Source organism: Tachysurus fulvidraco, chromosome 22 (assembly GCF_022655615.1).
Source record: "Tachysurus fulvidraco isolate hzauxx_2018 chromosome 22, HZAU_PFXX_2.0, whole genome shotgun sequence".
Lineage (NCBI taxonomy): Eukaryota > Metazoa > Chordata > Actinopteri > Siluriformes > Bagridae > Tachysurus > Tachysurus fulvidraco.
The window spans coordinates 14,468,316-14,488,134 of NC_062539.1; the positions used below are offsets into that span (position 1 = coordinate 14,468,316).

The window sequence follows — 19,819 nt, forward strand, 5'->3', positions numbered from 1 at the left end:
CAGAATGCGTGCTAGGCCTTTTTGGGTGACAAAATATCATGGTAGTATGTAGCAGGAGGATCTAGAGCAATACGGTAATAATCATTATCCTGAAATGAAATTCATGATTCATGATATGTCTTGTATAAAAGAAAACAAGAACTGATAAGAACTGGTTATTTTTTAAGTACATATTAGTCAAAAATGTATTCCATATTTTTTATTAGTCATAATCTTTAAGCAGTTTCAATTAAAATAAAAAAGCCTTGCAGTTCAATTCCAAATATTATATAGGTAATTGCACACACGATTCCCATATGATCATATAGTTATCTCGTCTGAATCTATCCTGTCTGAAAATAATTAAATTAGAAAATAAATTAGAAACCAATTGTTTTTGGTGCCAAAAAGAAAAAGAAAAATCTGAAACAAACATTTAAGTATTGTACTTAAATTTATTGCCACTTGTACTTCCTTTGTATTTGTAGTAAATTTTAATTATATTTAACTAAATAATCTCTAAACATTTTTACTGTACTATTTTTTTGCATATGTTTAATTCTAGATTTACATCTTTTATTATTTCTATTTATTTATTTATTTATTTATTTGTTTATTTGTTTATTTATTTATTTATGTGCTGATACTTTCACTTTTATTGTATCCTGTGCATCAAATCACTTTTTTTTAATATAAATTACTGTTTTCTATGTAACTGTAATTACTGTACAGCATGTAGAGCTACCATGAGTGTGAAAAGTGTTCTGTAAAGTATTAGATTATTTTTATGATCAGTTTACAGAAATTGGATTTAACAGACAAGGTAAATATTGATTTTACCTTCAGATCGTTTAAAGAGAAGGAAAAATGCTTTGCTCCACTCTCACTCTGAACTGTGTCACGCTGTCCATCAACAGATAAATAGAAGGCTCAAGTTAGAATAAGATGCAAACAGCTGAAAACCTATGTGTGTGTGTGCTTGTGTGTGTGTGTGTGTGTGTGTGTGTGTGTGTGTGTGTGTGTGTGTGTGTGTGTGTGTGTGTGTGTGTATGTGTGTGTTTTAATTGGAATGTCTGCTGTTTCAAAGCTGTTTCTTCTTATACCTTTAGGGTAAAAAGCAGGCACTGCAAACACATGGCATGTGCCCTTGAAGGAAGAGGAATTCTCAGGCATGTTTTTTTTTTTTGCTTGCTTGCTTTTTTATTTCTCTATCTAGTCAGAATTGTAGGTAGTCAGCTTTGATTCTTAGCATGATCTTACACAACACATTCACCGCATTCCATTAAGTAAATATGACCATGATACTTTTTTTTTCATTTGTTGACACATTTTTCTATATGATTGCTGCAAATAGACCGACATGTCAGCACAGGTTCTTTCGCAACAACTGTTTTTACGGTATGTCAACACCTTGCATATATGCACTCTGTGGATTAGCCAGAGTGCATGTAAGGTTTATATCCTGCTGAAGAAGCACCCAGGATGAGCATGTGTTGAAAAGTTTCAGCTCAGGCGTCTCAACTTATTTAGGTGGAGATCTGGCATGGCTTTTTGTTTTTTTGCTCAGTTGCACAATGTGCTCATGCTGTGATATCCAGGTCTATTTGGAAGAGAGGGTTTAATCATTTTAATAATAGTGAAATAACTGAATAGCTACATTATTCTTGTGCCCAAACAAAAACTGACCGATTAATTCTGGTCCAGAACAAATGTTTAACAATCCCACTGCTCCCAAAGGAATCCTGCCCATTCGCCAAGGAATTCTGACCAATATCACTTATTCCCAAAGGAACTCTGAGGACTCTTGCTTACTCCCAAAATAATTCTGAACTATCTGTTTGCACTTTAAGAAATTCTGGAATCCAATAAAATCTTTGACAAAACTGCTGCCTTCCAAAGGAAATCTGTCCACTCCTGCCCATGTCCGAAGGAATTCGAGGAAATCTCATCCACCCTATCCCAAATGATTTCTGACCAGTCCTACCCAATCCCAAAGCATTTCAGCCCAGTCCTACCCTATCCCAATGATTTCTGACCAGTCCTACCCTATCCCAAAGCATTCCAGCCCAGTCCTACCCTATCCCAAAGCATTCCAGCCCAGTCATACCCTATCCCAAATGATTTCTGACCAGTCCTACCGAATCCCAAAGCATTTCAGCCCAGTCCTACCCTATCCCAAATGATTTCTGACCAGTCCTACCCAATCCAAAAACATTTTAGCCCAGTCCTACTCAATTCCAAAGCATTTCAGCCCAGTCATACCCTATATCAAATGATTTCTGACAGTCCTACCCAATCCCAAAGCATTTCAGCCCAGTCCTACCCTATCCCAATGATTTCTGACCAGTCCTACCCTATCCCAAAGCATTCCAGCCCAGTCATACCCTATCCCAAATGATTTCTGACCAGTCCTACTCAGTCCCAAAGCATTTCTGACCATTCCTACTCAATCCCAAAGCATTTCTGACCAGTCCTACTCAATCCCAAAGGATTTCGGATGAATATTTCCAGGAATAGCTGATTACCTGTATTGTGTCTGTGTGCACACTTTATATTTTTGTTTGAACTTGTCTATGATATTACCTAGTGGCATTTTAGTTCCTAAAATATAGACAAATTAATGTTGTAGGCTCAGTAAGTTCCCATGGTAATGATCAGGGTTTGCTTCATATCTGAGAGCCCACATGGAAGTTAAAAAACGCTCACTCCTGCCACTTTTTTGTTAAGTCACACTGGATTTCAGTCCCAGTGCACATCGCTAATGTGGCAAGAAAAGCTTTTTCGAAAAGTCCCAAAGAGAACTAGATAGCTTTCATTTGCTGAGTGATAATTTGCTGAGCAGTAATTACCTCTGCACCTCGGCTCTGCCACTCTCATCCTTACACAGCAAGTCAGCTCAAAAAGAGATCTACAAGCAAAGGTGTTTTTAGGCTCACATAAAATGGATTAGATAGTTGCACTATTTTATTCCACTAAATATATCTATGATGATATAGAGCTACATAACTCTAAATAATATTGGGTTGAGAAGTTTCAAGTTTGCTATGCATGGTTGTCAAAAATTAAAAAATTCATTGGAAATTCAATACATTCTCATGCATGAATGTCTAAAGTCCATTTTCTCAGTCAGAAAATGTTTTTAGTACTTCCTCTCCATCTGCTAAGCATCAAACCCTCTAACGAACAAATCAACTCCAGCTTCATGAACCTCAAGGGATAGAGCTGCAAATCCTTAAATTAGCCAAAACTGGCTAGATCTCTAAATTTATCAATAAAGAAAAGATCAGCACAAGAAGATTACTTTTACAGTTCAGCTTTAATAGTGAAGCAAAGAGTATGCTGCAAAATAAATTAGATATAAAACATAACAAGCACATTTTGTACAACAATGCATCGTGTCACCTCATTAGAGATCTATACATAAAAAGTTAACATGTTCAACATCCAAAACCTTCCTTCAACATATCGTGGTTTATTTCTCAGTCATCTTCGTTCATGGAAAGTTCATAGTTTATCTTGGTGCATGGTGTCATGATGTGGGTTTGTATGATCATGGCATTGGATCATCACCTGGACTATAAATTTGCATGAAAACTGTACATTTAGGAAACACTAAGAAAAACTGAAAACTGGATTTGACAATGATATTTTTAGTTGGCTGTGTATTTGTATTGTTGCTAATTGGGCAAATACCACAGTCGAGCTGGGCATTGTGAGGAATCATTCTGATATGTAGGATCTTTGGTATTCTATATATAAAGTTCCAAATGTACACCGTATTCTTGTGTGGTTCATATACTGTAAGAATGTTGTTTTAGTGCAAATCTTGATCACTTTTTGTCAACATTCATAATTTCTAGATAATGATAAGGAAAAATAATGTTTGGCTCCGGTAGTTGGTCCAACTACTTTTCTTCAAGTATTTTTTTTTTTTTTAGAAATACAACACAACTATTTTTTGTTGGAATTTAAAATAAAAAAAACATAAAAACATGAATGACAAAATGAACATCCAATAACACCAGTTGCATAGTTCGTTTTTTTCCCCTCGGGTTCATATTTCCGAGATGCTTCTTTTTATTGCAGCGCAGAGAACACGGAACAACATTTTTATCCTGACCATGCATCAGTTCCCTCATATTTCCGCTTTCCCTTCAAATAACAAAAATATATTACGCCTCTTTTTCATTTTTTTTTTACATTTATATGAAAGTGCCACAGAAATCACTCAAATCAAGAGTCCTGAATAGAACAGTTCATGAACAGAGCGTGTTCAAGTCAAAAACAATAACAGTTCGAGAAATGCTTGTGGGCCAGCCTAGGCTGCTAATCCACATACTGTATGTGCTTTGACCTTGGCTAAGCAGTTTTGAACAGTTCCACAAGATTTGTGGTTAAGTTTTTATTTGTATTAATTTTATGAGCAGCCACATTCTTCTACGATCATGTCCTGGATGTCCTTCTTGATGATCTTTTGCTCTTCGTTGTAGTATAACATAGACATGGCACGGAGACGAGTGGGAACGCAGCACGACCGGATCCCTGCAAATGGGCTGTAGCCACGCATGCGGTAGTGGTTGATGACGGTCGAGTGGAAGGAAAGTGCCGTACCTGCCATGTTAGCAGCATGGCCTGGGCACTCACCCTCGCAGTAGTTGGCATGGTAACCTGAGGGTGCGATGATCCAATCACTCCATCCGATGTCCTTGAAGTTAACGTAGAAGTGGCGTTTGCAGCATGCGCGCATGTTGCTTTCACACTCAAGGCCACGCTTGCTGCGCCGGTGTTGCCGTTCCTCAGCCATACGTAGCACCAGCATCAAAAAAGGGCGGTGAGATTGTGAGTTCTCATTTCCTTTTCCTTCACCGAGGATTGGCACTGCACCCATGTCAGCACACAACGGGCACGACACACGAAGACGTAGCTCTCCGCCACCCCTGTCCAGCAGTGCCTGCACGCTGGCTCCGACAGACAGGGTGTGCCAGCCACTACGCCGGGAATCCACCATCTTCTGAGAGACCAACACCTCATTCTGGGAGTCTGGATTTGACTTTGTGCTCACACTCGGGGTCTGCAGGAGCTGAAGGGAAACTTTGCCCTTGGTGTGGCTTCCCTTTGCCAGTTTTAGGAAGATCCACACATTGGCCTGCTCCACCACAGACTGTGGGGCACTCTCCTTCGAGATGTCAAACTTCACCATATCTGGAACATCAACTGCCAAAGACATAAGGGGAAGAAATTAGGTCAGACTTTAGGACTGTAAAACTGTTATTTCATTATCCGGAACTAGGAGAACTTGATGTACTAAATAGAGTCAAATAATGTAACCTTTTCTCATGATTCACAGCATGATATTGTTTTACAAAAATGCCCATGAGCTTCACTCAAGTTTCTATTCCCAAGATTTAAAAAGCTGATTTACAGGTAAATGAGCGGAATAATGTAGTGTTAGTTTGTTGTATTGGCATTCTAGCAACAGCTGCATGGAATCATGATCCCAGTCCAATCTTAACACCACTAACGGAACCCAAACACTCTCCGAGAGTGTCAGAGCTGTTCCCCACCATCTGCAATCCTTCGTCAACACCTAGTACTTCTCCATAAAAACATTTCCTGCTGCTAAAATCCTGGCACTCCGTTTGTGTACATAAAGAGTGTCGTGTTATGACAAGGGCCTTCCCAATAACTTGCACATGACTGTGTAAGTTTGTAAGCCTGCTCTGATTCAGTTACAGCACATGATTTATTGATTTGAGATACAGCTCGCTCTCATCAACAGCAATGAGTTAGTGTACATTCCAACTATTTAGTCAACACGTCTGCTTAAGATATATGATGTGTTACCTGATATGGGTAAGGAAAGTTACAAAATATCAAAACTTTGCAAAGTTGTGGCCTATACAATGGTTTTTATATATATATATAATGTTTATTTATCTGAGAATTCTCTCGAAATGGAACCGATGTTGGGATTTGAAGAGGCATATACAGTAGGAATTCTGGGATATTTTCTTTCACCTTGTCATCTGATATTCTACTGAAGAAAAGAACTCTATGAATCTAAGAAAGAATTTCTCTGCCTTTTTTTTTCAGTTGCTACAGGTTATCCAGGCATTTCTTAACAATGTAGCAGCAATGATGCTATTCCTCGGAGAAATCCTGGCTCGATAAACCACTGATTACATTCGCGACTTTGTGCTTGCTCTCCCCAGGTTGCAGAGTGGAGCTGACTTGTATCTTCCATAAAATCTCTCACCAAACGTTCACACTAGGGCTGAAATCTTAGAAGGCTCTTCATATCTGACATCAGAAGCAGTTTTTTTTTTAAACAAAGCAGAGCAGTGATACCTTTCCCATCCATGGTGGATAACAATGTCAAACACACTGCTTAGTGAAAGATCGGATGTCACGATGATGGAGGGCCGACTTTACTAAGCTTTGAATTTCCTTCTCACTCCGCATGACTGATGGAGTGGCCTTCTTTTGATTTTACTCTCAGAAGTGTTGGCGAGAAACAGGGCTCTGTAACATTCTATAAACGTCAGTCAGTTCACTCTGAGCATAACCTTACATTACTATTCTTCTTATGAAAAATCATCCTAAGCTTCATAAATTGTTTAGAACAAAATATTGTAGGCCTTATGTAGACCTTAACACATTTTAAGCGGGAGGGGGGGCATGCCTTTGATCTGGGGGCAAAAACCGGAGTACATAGAAGAAACCCACAAGGGGTAGAGTTGGAAATCGAACCACTAACCAGTACTTAAATAAATCATTACAGCTTTTTATATATAAGCATGACAGAAATGAGCTGAGATTTAATGTAAGTCCAAAAAATCTTAGGAAATTGAATGTAGGGCATAAATACCATCTCTAGTGGGTATGTAGTTTTGCCTAAATAACTTAAAAAGAGAGAAAAACAGGGGCTTTTTAACTTTCCTATCCCTTGTGGCATTAAGCAACACAGGTAAGCATTTTGTCATTTTGATTTAAGGTCAATGACACACTTTTATCCGTTATATAATGAGTTAACGATAGCAGAAGGATACTACGGCACCGTTATCAACTCAGGTTTATCGACATCGGTTCCTGTTTGAACAAGATTTGACAATCAGAACTGCAAGCAAGGTGGACTTTATTTCTTCAACAACAGGGACGTGTTCTGTTTGCTGTGACAAATTTTGGCACTTGCACTCACATCCGTTCTCTCCTCTTTGTGGACTCTGATATAACCTTTCATTAGTAATGACAGAGGTCACGTGTGAGTCTCAGCACGTAAACACAGGGTCACACCCCCTGAAACGTCCACTGAACACACAGCTCCAGTGGTCATCTCAGGGTTATCATGAGGCTGCCTTCCTGTGCCCATTTTTTTCTGTGGAGCAAACCATCCTGCTGTGCTGCTTCACTTAAAAGCAATGTGAGATCTTTATTAAACAGTCAATCACAAATAAAATTGCTTATGGGTTCAAAACGCTTATTTAAACTCTAATTTAAAGTAAACTCTATTTAAAGCAAATCATATTTTGGAGGGTCTGACTAAAAGCTGTCCTTTCCATCCAAGGTGTATTCCCATCTCACAACCAGTGTATCCGGGATGGACTCCAGATTAATCTCAACCCTGTCCAGGATAGAGAGCTTACTGAATATAAATGAATGAAGCTTTCACCCCTCACAGGACATGCTTCAGCACTTTGTTTTCATCTGAAATTCCTGGTCTTCTCTCTTTGATAAAGTTTACAAGAAGAGTGGTTTGTACCATCTCTGCATGGCCAGTTTCGATGGGCAAGAGGGGAAATCCTGAAAATGAACAATCATTGGCTTAAAATGCTCTCTCTCTCTCTCTCTCTCTCTCTCTCTCTCTCTCTCTCTCTCTCTCTCTCTCTCTCTCTCTCACCCCCTCACTTTGTCTATCATCTTCTTCATGAATGAGCAGGCGGCTTGAATGGAACTAGTTTGATTGGAGAGGTATTGTAGGGTGCTGCAAATAATCGCAACAGTTGTAAATAAAGCTCCCTCGACACAAAGAAGCTGCTTCAGATTTCCTGAGTTGGGAATGCCACGATCACGTTAATGATGCCTCCGGCTCATTTGGGAGAACTAAGGATGAGCCTCTTTCTCTCTCGCACGCGCTCTTTCCTTTTTCTTTCAGTAAGTACTGAAAGAATTCCCTCTGCCACTCCCCCAAGCTCGGCTGATCCCCGAGCAATTATCGGGACACATATTTTGATGAATGGAATAATTATGTACAGCTAACAACCTTGCATGTTTGTATGGATGCAAAGTGGCCACCCTCTGTGCCCTATTGCCGGGAGTATCGTTAACGCCCTCTGATCTCATAAAGATGTAGAAGGGTCCCTTTTTTTCAACCACAGGTCCGTTGAAAGGGGGCTATTTATAGCTACAGGCTCTTATGTAAGCTTGCTTGCGTTCGTGTACACTAATCTGCAATTAATCAATGCATAGGAACACTTTTAGGCACGCAAAGAGGGCAAATTGTACACAATGGAGCTTTGTGCACTAAAAATAGACCCCACTCGTTATTTCTAGAAACAATCTACCAGAGAAATGTTACCTCTTCCCTTTCAAAAAAGGATTCCATCAGGTTGGTGGGCAAACTTTAAGGGCAAAAAACGGCATCACACCCTTTTTATAAAGGAGCCATACTGATTTGCGGCTTGGTAACATTGTTATAAATAAGTCATGAGGAACCAATTAAAAACAGAATGCCTTTGCAGCTACGGTCATCCCACACTAACTGTGCCGGAGCCGCTGAGGCTATTAATGATTCCCGCAATGTATTCTGCAAGCCTGCACACTTTTCTTTAATGACCGGTTCCCCTCGCTGTGCTGAAGGCAGCGATGACATCCTCCTGTCTGAGAGCTACGCTGTGATTACAGGAGCAATGTCACAAATCAGAGAACGCCTCGAGCGAGCAAAGCGGCAGCTCCACAGCAGGTAGAGACAGCCTTGGAGAAATCTTAACTACAGGTCTGCATGAGAAAGCAGTCAAATGGTGCTTTAAACTTGGGCATAAATATAGTTACAAGCTCACTCTAATCCACAACGACAAATGCTGCTTGTCTTACCAGTGATGACTAAGTTGCAACCTTTTGGTTTTCTAAAGCAGGTGGGGTTTCTCAATCTACAAGTGTGATTTTGTTTAATTAGAACTAATCCCTGGATGTAAATCTCCATGATTTACGTCTAACACAAATAGCGGATTTACAAGTGCAACTTCAAACAAAGCCCAAGATTAAGAGCTGCCCAAAGACAATTCTGTCAGAAGCACAGCAGATCGTTACAGTTTCCTAGCTGGACGTTCTACAGCTGGATAGCATGTGTTTATTTCTGTAGCATTCTGGCTGGTAGCTACCTCTCTCACACTCGTGTCTATATTGCTTGATGAGAGACTTTCATACCTCATCAGAAACAGGACTACTTGCTAATATCTTATTCTCTAGATAACAGACCACTAGATAGTTATTTCCCACAAACCCCACTTTTTTTAACTCACCTGGCTCTGCAAAGGTGATGATTTCAGATGGCGACTCATCACCTGGAGCACCATGTCCTCCAAACTCTTCTGCATCGTTTTCGATCTCCACCGTTCCGTCCTGTGTGACATGGCCCACATGAAGCTTGCGCAGGGCATTCAGCAGGGCAGCGCGGGGCACCGGATGACTAATGTTGGGCGGTGCACTCAGGTGCAGCATGTTCAAGATGTGCCTCTTCACCGCCTCAATCATGCCAGGCTCTGAATCCCTGTCTAACTGGGCAAGGGCGCAGGATGGACAAAGACCACCCTCCTCCTGCTGCTCAGATCCCCGAGAACCTGTCTGTCTGTCACTCTCTAAAGGAGTCGTGTCTTGCGTTCCTGAGGGTGTTGGGGAACAGCGCCCGGATAGGCAGCCGGAGAGGAGCAGTGCCAGAGCCATCAGCAGGGTGAGAGAGGGCATTGTGGGCACCGCCGCTTCTCGCGATCAGTTGCCAGCTAGAGGGGACGAGCGCCCAGCCACCCTCAGGGAAAAAAAGTGAACGTGGATAGAAAGCTAAATTAATCCTGATCTGAAAGGTGTGAACATGCTGGAGAACAATAATCTGTCGTCACAGTCCTGGAGCTTCTGATCCTGTGTTTTTAGTCCTGGTCCTGGTAACAGTTTGGTCCAGAGAGCTTGTAGAGACCAGAGATGGCAGAGCTCTGGAGAGGAGAAACCTGACAGAGTGCAGCTCGTTACACCGGAGCTGAATGGCTTTGTAGAAAGTGGGCAGGGTTAGACAGTTCTCTGACTCTTTCTCTCTCTCTGTCTCTCTCTCCCTCTTTCCCTGTGTCTCCAATGTGTGTACCCTCTCGCTTTCTCTCTCTCTGTAATTATACCTTCCTCCCCCTTCTTTCCTCCCTCTCAGTTTATTACTATCTTCCTCACTACTTCTGAGTCACTAACTTCTACTTTCCTTTTTTTGCTCTCTCTCTCTCTCTCTCTCTCTCTCTCTCTCTCTCTCTCTCTCTCTCTCACTGCAACTCCCCCAGTAATATGTGTAACAGTTTTTTTTCTTCCCTGGCAGAAAGAACCTAACACTCACTCACGCATGCTTTCTCTGTCACTCTTTCCTCATGCCTGTACATCTCTTTTTCTTCAGCTCTGATCTATTGCTGCTGTCCTGCTTGGTGTTTTAACTCCGTCCCAGGATGCGGTGTTTTGGAGAGGCGAAGGCTCGACATAGCTATCTCAACACACACAGACTCATTCAAGTGCCGTGTCTCTCTGTCTCTCTTGTATGCACACACAAGCACAGCTTGGGCATTTCCTCTACCGCTGGGGGTGTTCTCTGCACCGAATTAACTACTCTGCAGGACATTATCATAGGCCACATGGCCCAAACCTCCAGTTTGCTACATATTTAACATTTAATCATTAAACCGAGAGTCTGACTGCTCGCAGGAGTGATGCAAACATATGTCATGTCACCTGTTGGACTTTGTTAAAAATAGCATGGCTATTTATCCCAGCCCGTTGCTCACGAGCAGAAATGAAAACGTACTGAACATGAACTTGTTTATTATTTTCAAAAGGCCTGAATTAAATACAGGTCTATGTGATGAGATGATGCTGGAACAGAGCAGAAACATGACACCTGTGACAGGTTCCACCTGTGCCAAATGCAGCTTTGCTCTCGACAGGAGGCGTGAGAGTGACACCACATGACTCCCTCTTGTGGTACATCCCCTGTAACACCATATCGTTCGGTGAAAAAAGTTCCCAAAAGACGTGAAACAATTTTAGAAGGCTCGGTCTCTCTATAATAGAAGAGGTCAGTTTCACAATCGTAAAAATCATAAAATAATCGACATGACGTAAATATCATCATGACTATGACTCTTCATTAATGCTCATTAAAACTCTCCCTTTACAAAAACAAAGACAAAACATGCATCAATCCATCCTGATCTCTCCATCTTACTTTCCTTCAAGACTACGCCAGATAACAACACTTTTCCAGATGTGCTCAGACCAGATGTGAAGAAAACAATTGCTCGGTCACGGCCTGTGAACATGAGATAGACTGAGAGTGAGAAAACACACCACACCATGTGCAAAACCAGAAGCAGAGATAAACAGACGTTTGCACCTTGTAAATGCTATTTGGTTCTAAATTGATTGAGCTAATAATTACCCCTCTCTCTGTCTCTCTCTCTCTGTCTCTCTCTCTCTCTTGAGTCCTGACCCTTTCTGCTCTTCAAACATGCCTGCTCCATCCTGATGCCTCACTTCTAGCTGGATTTCATCACCTGAACACCACTTGCTGCTGTTGGGAATGGTTCCACATGGACGACATAAAGATCCATGAGATTACGGTGGATGGTACCGCTTAGAAACCATAAAACCAAAGATTTCAATTGGTATGAACAGATTTTCACTCACATGTCTATCGGTGAACAATAAATTACTTCCACAGAACAGAATAGATTCCATGATAAGATCTAGAAATAAGCTGGATGCTTCTTTCCTCGTTCCTGGTTACACAATCACGATACTTTTTTGACCATATAATACACGGTTATAGAAGAGATTTATAATGACTAATAAAGATTTAGGGGGGCACGGTGGCTTGGTGGTTAGCACATTTGCCTCACACCTCCAGGGTTGGGGGTTCGATTCCCGCCTCCACCTTGTGTGTGTGGAGTTTGCATGTTCTACCCGTGCCTCGGGGGTTTCCTCCGGGTACTCCGGTTTCCTCCCCCGGTCCAAAGACATGCATGATAGGTTCATTGGCATCTCTGGAAAATTGTCTGTAGTGTGTGATTGAGTGAGTGAATGAGAGTGTGTGTGTGTGCCCTGCATGGTGTATCCTGCCTCGATGCCCGATGACGGCTGAGATAGGCACAGGCTCCCCGTGACCCGAGAAGTTCAGATAAGCGGTAGAAAATGAAGGAATGAATGAATGAATAAAGATTTATTGATTTATAAGTGCACTGGTGTCATCCAGATGAAGATGGGTTCCCTTCTGAGCCTGGTATCTCTCACGCTTCCTTCCTCATATCTTCTCAGAGAGTTTTTCCTCACCACTATCACCTCTGGCTTGCTCACTAGGGATACATTTATACATTTATACCAGAATCAGAATGGGTGGATCCCTACATGGAAGACAATATGCATTCAAAAAACAGCGTGATTAAGCCGAATGTGTGAATATATTACCAGTATTCAGGCTTGAGTGGTTTTTCAGATCTTTAATGTGTCTTTTAGGCTGAAGTGTTTGGATGTGTTTTCTTTGTAAATTGTCAAAAAGTTCAAGAAAACCAAGGTGAATGGATTTGCACTGAAGCCTCTATTGACGTTAAGTGGAAAAACATGGTCCATCGTAAGGCTACGTCCCAAATGGCACCCTAAACCCTGTGGTTTTAATTCAAGCCAGGATGTCGGTGACATCATCGAGGTATAGACGTATTTGGCACAGTTAGTGTTTTCAGAGTGCTGTTGCCAAGAACTCAAAATCAAATCCTAAAAAAAAATCTTTCGTCGATATTAAGGCCGTATCTGAAATGCCACCGTAAATCTTGCCGCAAGTTGGTGACATCATCATGGTGCAGCCGTCTAGTGTACTCAGAACACTCAAGAAATTGGGACAGGCCTCATATTGGACCACTTGTATACAACCTCGGGAGGTGTTTCTGTTTCACAGCTGCAAGATCTCTGGTTTGGTCCAGATCTTTGGTTACAGTCTGTATGAAGTTTCGTCATGTTCTCTAGCTACCTCCAAAAACATGGCAGTAGATTGCCAGTAGGCAAAACATTGCCTACTTTTTGCCCTTGGTATATGTGTGTACCCAGAGTCACCCACCACACCCGCCAGATTCTGGCTCTGCCACAACGATAACCAGAATAAATCATTTGATCTAGATGAAAAAAATGACTTCTAGATTTCAGAACTTTCACTCTGCTCTGGCAAAGATTTAATTTTTCCACATCTTCCTGCTCTCTGGAATGTTCTCTCTTTCTGTAGCAGATTATGGTGATCATTATATGATGTGGAGAAAAAAAAACTCTAAGTTGTAACTGTCAAGATATTTAGTCAGGACCAGAGATGCATAGTTTCCACATCTTGTGATCCTGTTTAGCTTTGGGAGACTCTCAAACTTTGTAACTTTCCTCTGCTGCTATACTTTCTAACTTTAAAATACAGCAGCTGATCTGTCAGTGATGTGGGCAGAGCACACGGGCATCCCTCCTCTCTAACCTCCAGCATCATCACATCTATTCTGAGCATGTTGTTCGTAAGCAAACAAGCATATAACTCCTTAAAATCATATTCTTAGCACAGCCACATGTTTGCCTGGGCAGTGTGTATGACTGACTGTGTCTATGTGCGCATGTGTGTGTGGTGAGCATGCTATTTCTGAAAACTGCCCATAAGGTGCCATCACACATCCCACTGACTGCGGTAGCTCCTCTCTGAAGCTGACACACTCTCACTACGATGTGTGTGTGTGTGTGTGTGTGTGTGTGTGTGTGTGTGTGTGTGTGTGTGCAGGTGTGAGTAATGATGTCCTTGTCATTTATAAACTTCACGTTTTACTGATATGTAACTGATATGAAACTTTCATTTTGCTTTGCATTAAATAAGGAATTAAACACTTTGTTTTTTTGTCTATCAAAGATGATTTATGGGGGCACGGTGGCTTAGGGGTTAGCACGCTCACCTCACACCTCCAGGGTTGTGGGGTTCGATTCCCGCCTCCACCTTGTGTGTGTGTGGAGTTTGCATGTTCTACCCGTGCCTCGGGGGTTTCCTCCGGGTACTCCGGTTTCCTCCCCTGGTCCAAAGACATGCATGGTAGGTTGAGTGGCATCTCTGGAAAATTGTCCATAGTGTGTGAGTGTGTGAGTGAATGAGAGTGTGTATGTGCCCTGCGATGTTTTGGCACTTCGTCCAGGGTGTATCCTGCCTCGATGCCCGATGACGCCTGAGATAGGCACAGGCTCCCTGTGACCCGCGAGTTCAGATAAGCGGTAGAAAATGAATGAATGAATGAATGAATGAATGAATGAATGAATGAAAGATGAATAATAATACAACCATCATGGTCCAACAACTTCCTCTATCCCGAAGACTTTTCCATGGAGGAAAACTGACATCTGGAGACTCTTTCTATAATTGCTAAAGAAACTTCCATAGCAAATCTATATTAATGTTGTTAGCATAGAAACCTGTCATTTGCTTTGAAGCTGGAACTACTGGTAGAGCTGATGCTCTTATATGAAATGAATCATCTTCTGACCAAAACGCATTGAGATCTGAGAAGATATAATTACTGAATGAGTGTTCCACCTGGGTGACAAGCTGGAAAGAAAACCCTAAGGTAGACCAGGGAGATGCTGGTTAGATTATATATCACAGTCGCCTAGGGAACACCTTGGATCCTGCAAGCAGAGGTGGGATAGAGAATTCTGAAGGAATCTTTGCATGTAATTGGTTAGAGACCCTTTGATTGATAGGTGAAGGCTATTTATCCTTCCCATAGAGGCTGTGTCATCATAATTCAACTGTACAATATTCAGTAACACTAGCAACACACCCTGGAAAGAATGCCACTGTTTAGAAGGTACTTTTTCAGAGGTAGGATGAACCTAGAGAATTTAGAGGATCCAACAGAGAGGCATGATGAACTTGGGAAAACACAACGTTGACAGTAACCGGAGCTCAGGATCAAACCTGGGAAACCAGAGTTGTGAGGTGACAACAAAACCCACTGTGCAAACATGCCACTCATCCAAGGTGCTTGGCACCAATAATCACTGCTTGTGGCTTTATTTAGACCTCAGTGGTCAGTGAAGGAAAAAACTCACCTGCTGTGATACAAGGAAGTGTGAAAATCAGACTTTGAAAGTTGAACCAATCACATGGTTTTGCATATTTACATACACAGTTCCTGTGGTGGGGTGTGTTTTACTCACGTTATGATGAGACGCAACTGATGTGTGTGTGTGTGTGTGTGTGATGATGATGTTCATGATGATGTAAAAAGCAGTAACGAGGTGGCGAGGTATGAGTTTTGGCAGGATAGTCCTCACCCACTGCTACTGTGCTCTGATTCAGAGCCTGGGAGAAATTTGGGTAGGCGGGATCCCTCCATCACTCTCTATCTCTCTATCTATCTCTCTCCTCACTCCAACGCATTTTCTCTCTCGGTCTCTCTCACCCTCTCTACCTGTTTCTTCACACATGCAGCTCAGAAGCTCCTTGATCGCCACGTCTGACTCATCCTCAAGTCACGTTTGTGTCCTTCCACCTCGGCCCTGCCTCTGCATCTCTCGTGGGAGCGACATCCTCATCTGCGCTCGCAACTTCTCCGTCATCGACAACAACATGAGTAATGGCTTCACTAAACTCACTCATCGACTTCAGCATCTCAAACGCGTGCCATGTTATCTCAGTCTCATCTCTGATCTAATGACTAATTTAGCTTCATCGAAAAATAAATAAAATGCAAACTAAACACAGACGATGACTAAGCTGAGACAGAACTTAGCTAATCGCTAACTCACAGACGATCTGCGTGTGACGATTTCGTCGTCAGCTGGTGGGGAATCACTCCCTCTCAGAGCGCTCAGAGTCAGAGGCGGGAGTGAGGGAACCCTCTCCATGACTGCCGTGACTAAACGTGAACAACCTCCTTCGGCTACTGAATCACACGGCACATGGTAGCTATTTCTGATTGCTGCGTGTTTTCATGACAGCTCGACATGTGCGCTCGAGCTGATCGTGCTGTCAGATCAGACGTTTCTTTTCTTTCTTTTTTTTCAAGTAGTAATAAGTACAACTTGTAATGCCAAAGGATAAAGTGTGCAAAAGTGGATTGACTCGTGATTTTTTAACAGTTAACACTTTCATAAATTTGAGCACAGAGAATTCCTTAGGATCTCTTGTTCCTCGGATAAAGAAAATTACAGACGGTTTATTATATCATCATAACTCTAGATGCCAAATTACAATTCAGATTACTTCTTTAACCTGTCCTATTCCGAATTATTGTATGTTTTATGACTTTCCTATAAATACTTTTTAAAACAGAAAACCGAATCTCTCCATCCATCAAAATACCTAAAATAAAAAAACATTTTCATAAATAATCTCAAATCACTTCCAACACCATAGCCACATATTTATCTATATTTATTCAAAAACAGAATTGAAAGTCGTCGTGCTTCATGTACTTCAAGGACAGTTATATCAAATCAGTTCATTTCTCCGTAGGTGGAAATGTATTTCTTGTAACTGCACATAAAGTATAGATGCAGAAGACAGACATTAGATTAACAAAAGTGAAGTTATCCTTTAAATAAACTAATTGTTTCAGACTCGCTCACTTCTGTAAATGTCTCCACCTGGTGGTGGATTGCGTTAAGAACAGCATTAAAATAATTGAATAATTATTTAAGTAAATTTTACAAACAAATCCTATTTTCTGTTTTTACTTCAAAACGTCATGTTTAATTCAATAAGATTTCATTTTAATAGTTAATAGTAATATTTACATAGTTGTTTGTCATCTAATGAACCAATGCAAAAAAAAAAATTAAGTAAAACTTACTCGACGAGGACAGGCGATCTTTGCGCATGCGCTCTTGGGTCCCGAAGTGGCACGTAGACGCAGAGGAAAGCAACGGAAGCTTTTCGAAAATCTTCTTTTTTGAAGAATGAAGTGATTTTTTATTTTTTTTTACTGTAAGTTATGAATTATTTGTTTATTGGTCAACTTATTATTTACGTTTGCAGAAACACATAGAGCTATGAAGCGGTCTGTCGTCCTTATTGGTTAAAGAGTTAACTATAACGTTAGTTTGCTAATTAGCTAGCACAAACATCCGCTATTAGCAAACAACATCTGTGTCAAAACAAACTGTCTTGTACAAGCTAAAGTGAACTTTGTCTTATTGATAAAATCCATAAGCATTTGATGCGTTTTAATCAAGTTAAACAGAGATTATACTCCCCATTGGACCTCATTATATCAGTATATTTGTTCAAATTTCTAACTTGTGTTCCACAGATTGCACTCATCATTGAAGCTCATGTAAGATAAGTGCAATACTGCAGAAATACACCGATTTCTATAATTAATACACACACACACACACACACACACACACACACATACATACACACATACACAACCACAAACACACGGCTCAAACACATTAGTTAACAATGTGTCTAGAACCTTTTACAGTACTGTAGCTTTACAGGTAGTTTTTTAAGTGTCTTGTAGACACAGTTCTTATGGATTTAGTCTTTTTCCCTCTTTCGTTATGTAATAACAGATTTAGTGATGGTGAGGCCAAATCTGTGTGGAGGATTTATAACATGTAAACACTTTGCACTTGTGTTTGACAGGATGTCAGCAGAGACATGATGAAACATAGCGTCACCATTCAAAAACATTTTCATAAATAACCTCAAATCACTTCCATTCCAATACCATAGCCACATATTTATCTATATTTATTCAAACACTGAAAACTGCACAAAATACAACTACAATTAATAAGCAGTGAATGACGCACTTTGATTACTTTTCTTTAACAGCACGTCCTGAACTGCGTTATTCCACTCAAGTGCATTTTCAACATTAAGTATTAAATGGCATATTTTAATCTGTTTATAGTAACAGATGAAACAAGTACATTATTCCTGCAATGTCACTTATGTTTCAGCAGCTATAAATAGTTTGTATGTCTTTTAATCTCCCAGGTGTGTAATATATAACTTACTATTATATCAAGTCAAATCAAAAAGAATTGCCCAACCAAATGTGTGCCAACCAAAACCTTCTGCAAATTCAGTAATAACAAGCCATGGCTTACAGCCAAACTGAAAAAACTTTGACATGCCAAGGAAGATGCCTACAGAGGGGAGGACAAAGCTCTGTATAAGCAGGCCAGGAACCTACTGACAAAAGAGATCAGAATAGCCAAAAAAAAGCCTACTCTGAAAAGCAGGTTTTCAGCTAACAGCCCTGCATCAGTGTGGAAAGGCCTGCAAGACATCACTAACTACAAAACACTGAAGCAAACAAAGACCTGGTTGATGACCTGAACACCTTCTACTGCAGATTTGAGAACAATATCTTTACACCTCCTATCCAAACCAGCCTTTAAATAAATTAAAACAGAGAATGTAACCAGGTGCTTGATAACAGTGTTAAGATGAGATCATGCTTTCTTTCAGCTTTTTTCATATCGAGTGAAATCACAATTGCTTTCTTGCTTTTCTAACGATCTGATTTTACAAAGTGAACACGAGCGATGCACTGTGTGGTATTTGATCTTCACAGAAGCAACTATGAGTAGAGATATTTCTATTTAATTCAACATGCTTTTTATTCATCCTTTATATACATTTTCATCATATTCTATATATTACTTCTGCTCATTTCGGTCAGTGAAGCAAAATTCATAAATATGGATCATTAGCTGCGTGCTCCAAAACCTTTGAATTCCAACTGAGCTACAGCTATCAACTTCCCTCTCCTTTAAAAAAAAAATAATAATGAAATTTCTGCAATTTAGCAGACACCCTTATCCAGAGTGACACATTTTTATTTCAATTTATACAACTGAGCAAATGAGGGTGTGGTCCAACACCTTAACCACTGAGCTACCACATCCCACAAAAAAGAAAAAGAAAAACCTTTTTAATCATAGGCCATGTCCATAAAGCTCAACTACACACACCCACACCCACAATATCCAACAGCCCTGTGTCATATGTGGATTCCTTAAAGTTTCTGGGCACCACCATTTCCCAAGACCTGAAATGGGAGTGCAACATAAACTCCTTCATCAAAAAGGCCCAGCAAAGGATGTACTTTTGGAGCAGCAACAAAACAGAACAAGAACAGACTGCAACGCACAGTAAAAACAGCAGAAAATAATTGCCCCCCCCTCCCCCCCCTCCCCTGAACACAACCTCCTTCAGCTCCTTCCTCTTTCGGCTACAGAACTTTGCTTACCAAAACTGCCAGACACAGGAACAGTTTATTTCCCCAGACAATCACCCCGATTAACAACTCACCATAATTATATTCCCTGCTTCATATCTATAAGTACTGCGTTATCAGAACTGTCAGTCATCACATCATCCGTATAGGTTACACACACTACTGCTGCTGTATATTGTACAAAAAGCATAATATTGCACAATACTCTTATTTGCACTACCATGCACTTATCACACTTTAGGTACATAACTGATCAGTCATATATTCAGTATTCATATTTAATACTCATACTGTCTATATTGTATCACATTGTCTGTATTGTCTTGTATAGTCGG

The 19,819-nt window shown here is 40.7% G+C and overlaps 1 protein-coding gene and 1 long non-coding RNA gene across 2 annotated transcripts; one reads left to right on the plus strand and one right to left on the minus strand.

Annotated features, from left to right (window-relative positions):
• Positions 1-3,276: 3,276 nt before the first annotated feature.
• Positions 3,277-10,995, minus strand: inhbab (inhibin subunit beta Ab). Its single transcript, XM_027142615.2, has 2 exons — positions 9,498-10,995; positions 3,277-5,193 (listed from the first exon to the last, which is right to left on the minus strand). Exons 1-2 carry the CDS (start codon positions 9,937-9,939, stop codon positions 4,397-4,399), a joined length of 1,239 nt encoding a protein of 412 aa, XP_026998416.1. The 5' UTR covers positions 9,940-10,995; the 3' UTR covers positions 3,277-4,396.
• Positions 10,996-16,856: 5,861 nt separating this feature from the next.
• LOC113640354 lies at positions 16,857-18,647 on the plus strand. Its single transcript, XR_003440040.2, has 2 exons — positions 16,857-17,209; positions 17,535-18,647. It is a non-coding gene; the product is annotated as an uncharacterized LOC113640354 (long non-coding RNA).
• The last annotated feature ends 1,172 nt before the right edge of the window (positions 18,648-19,819 follow it).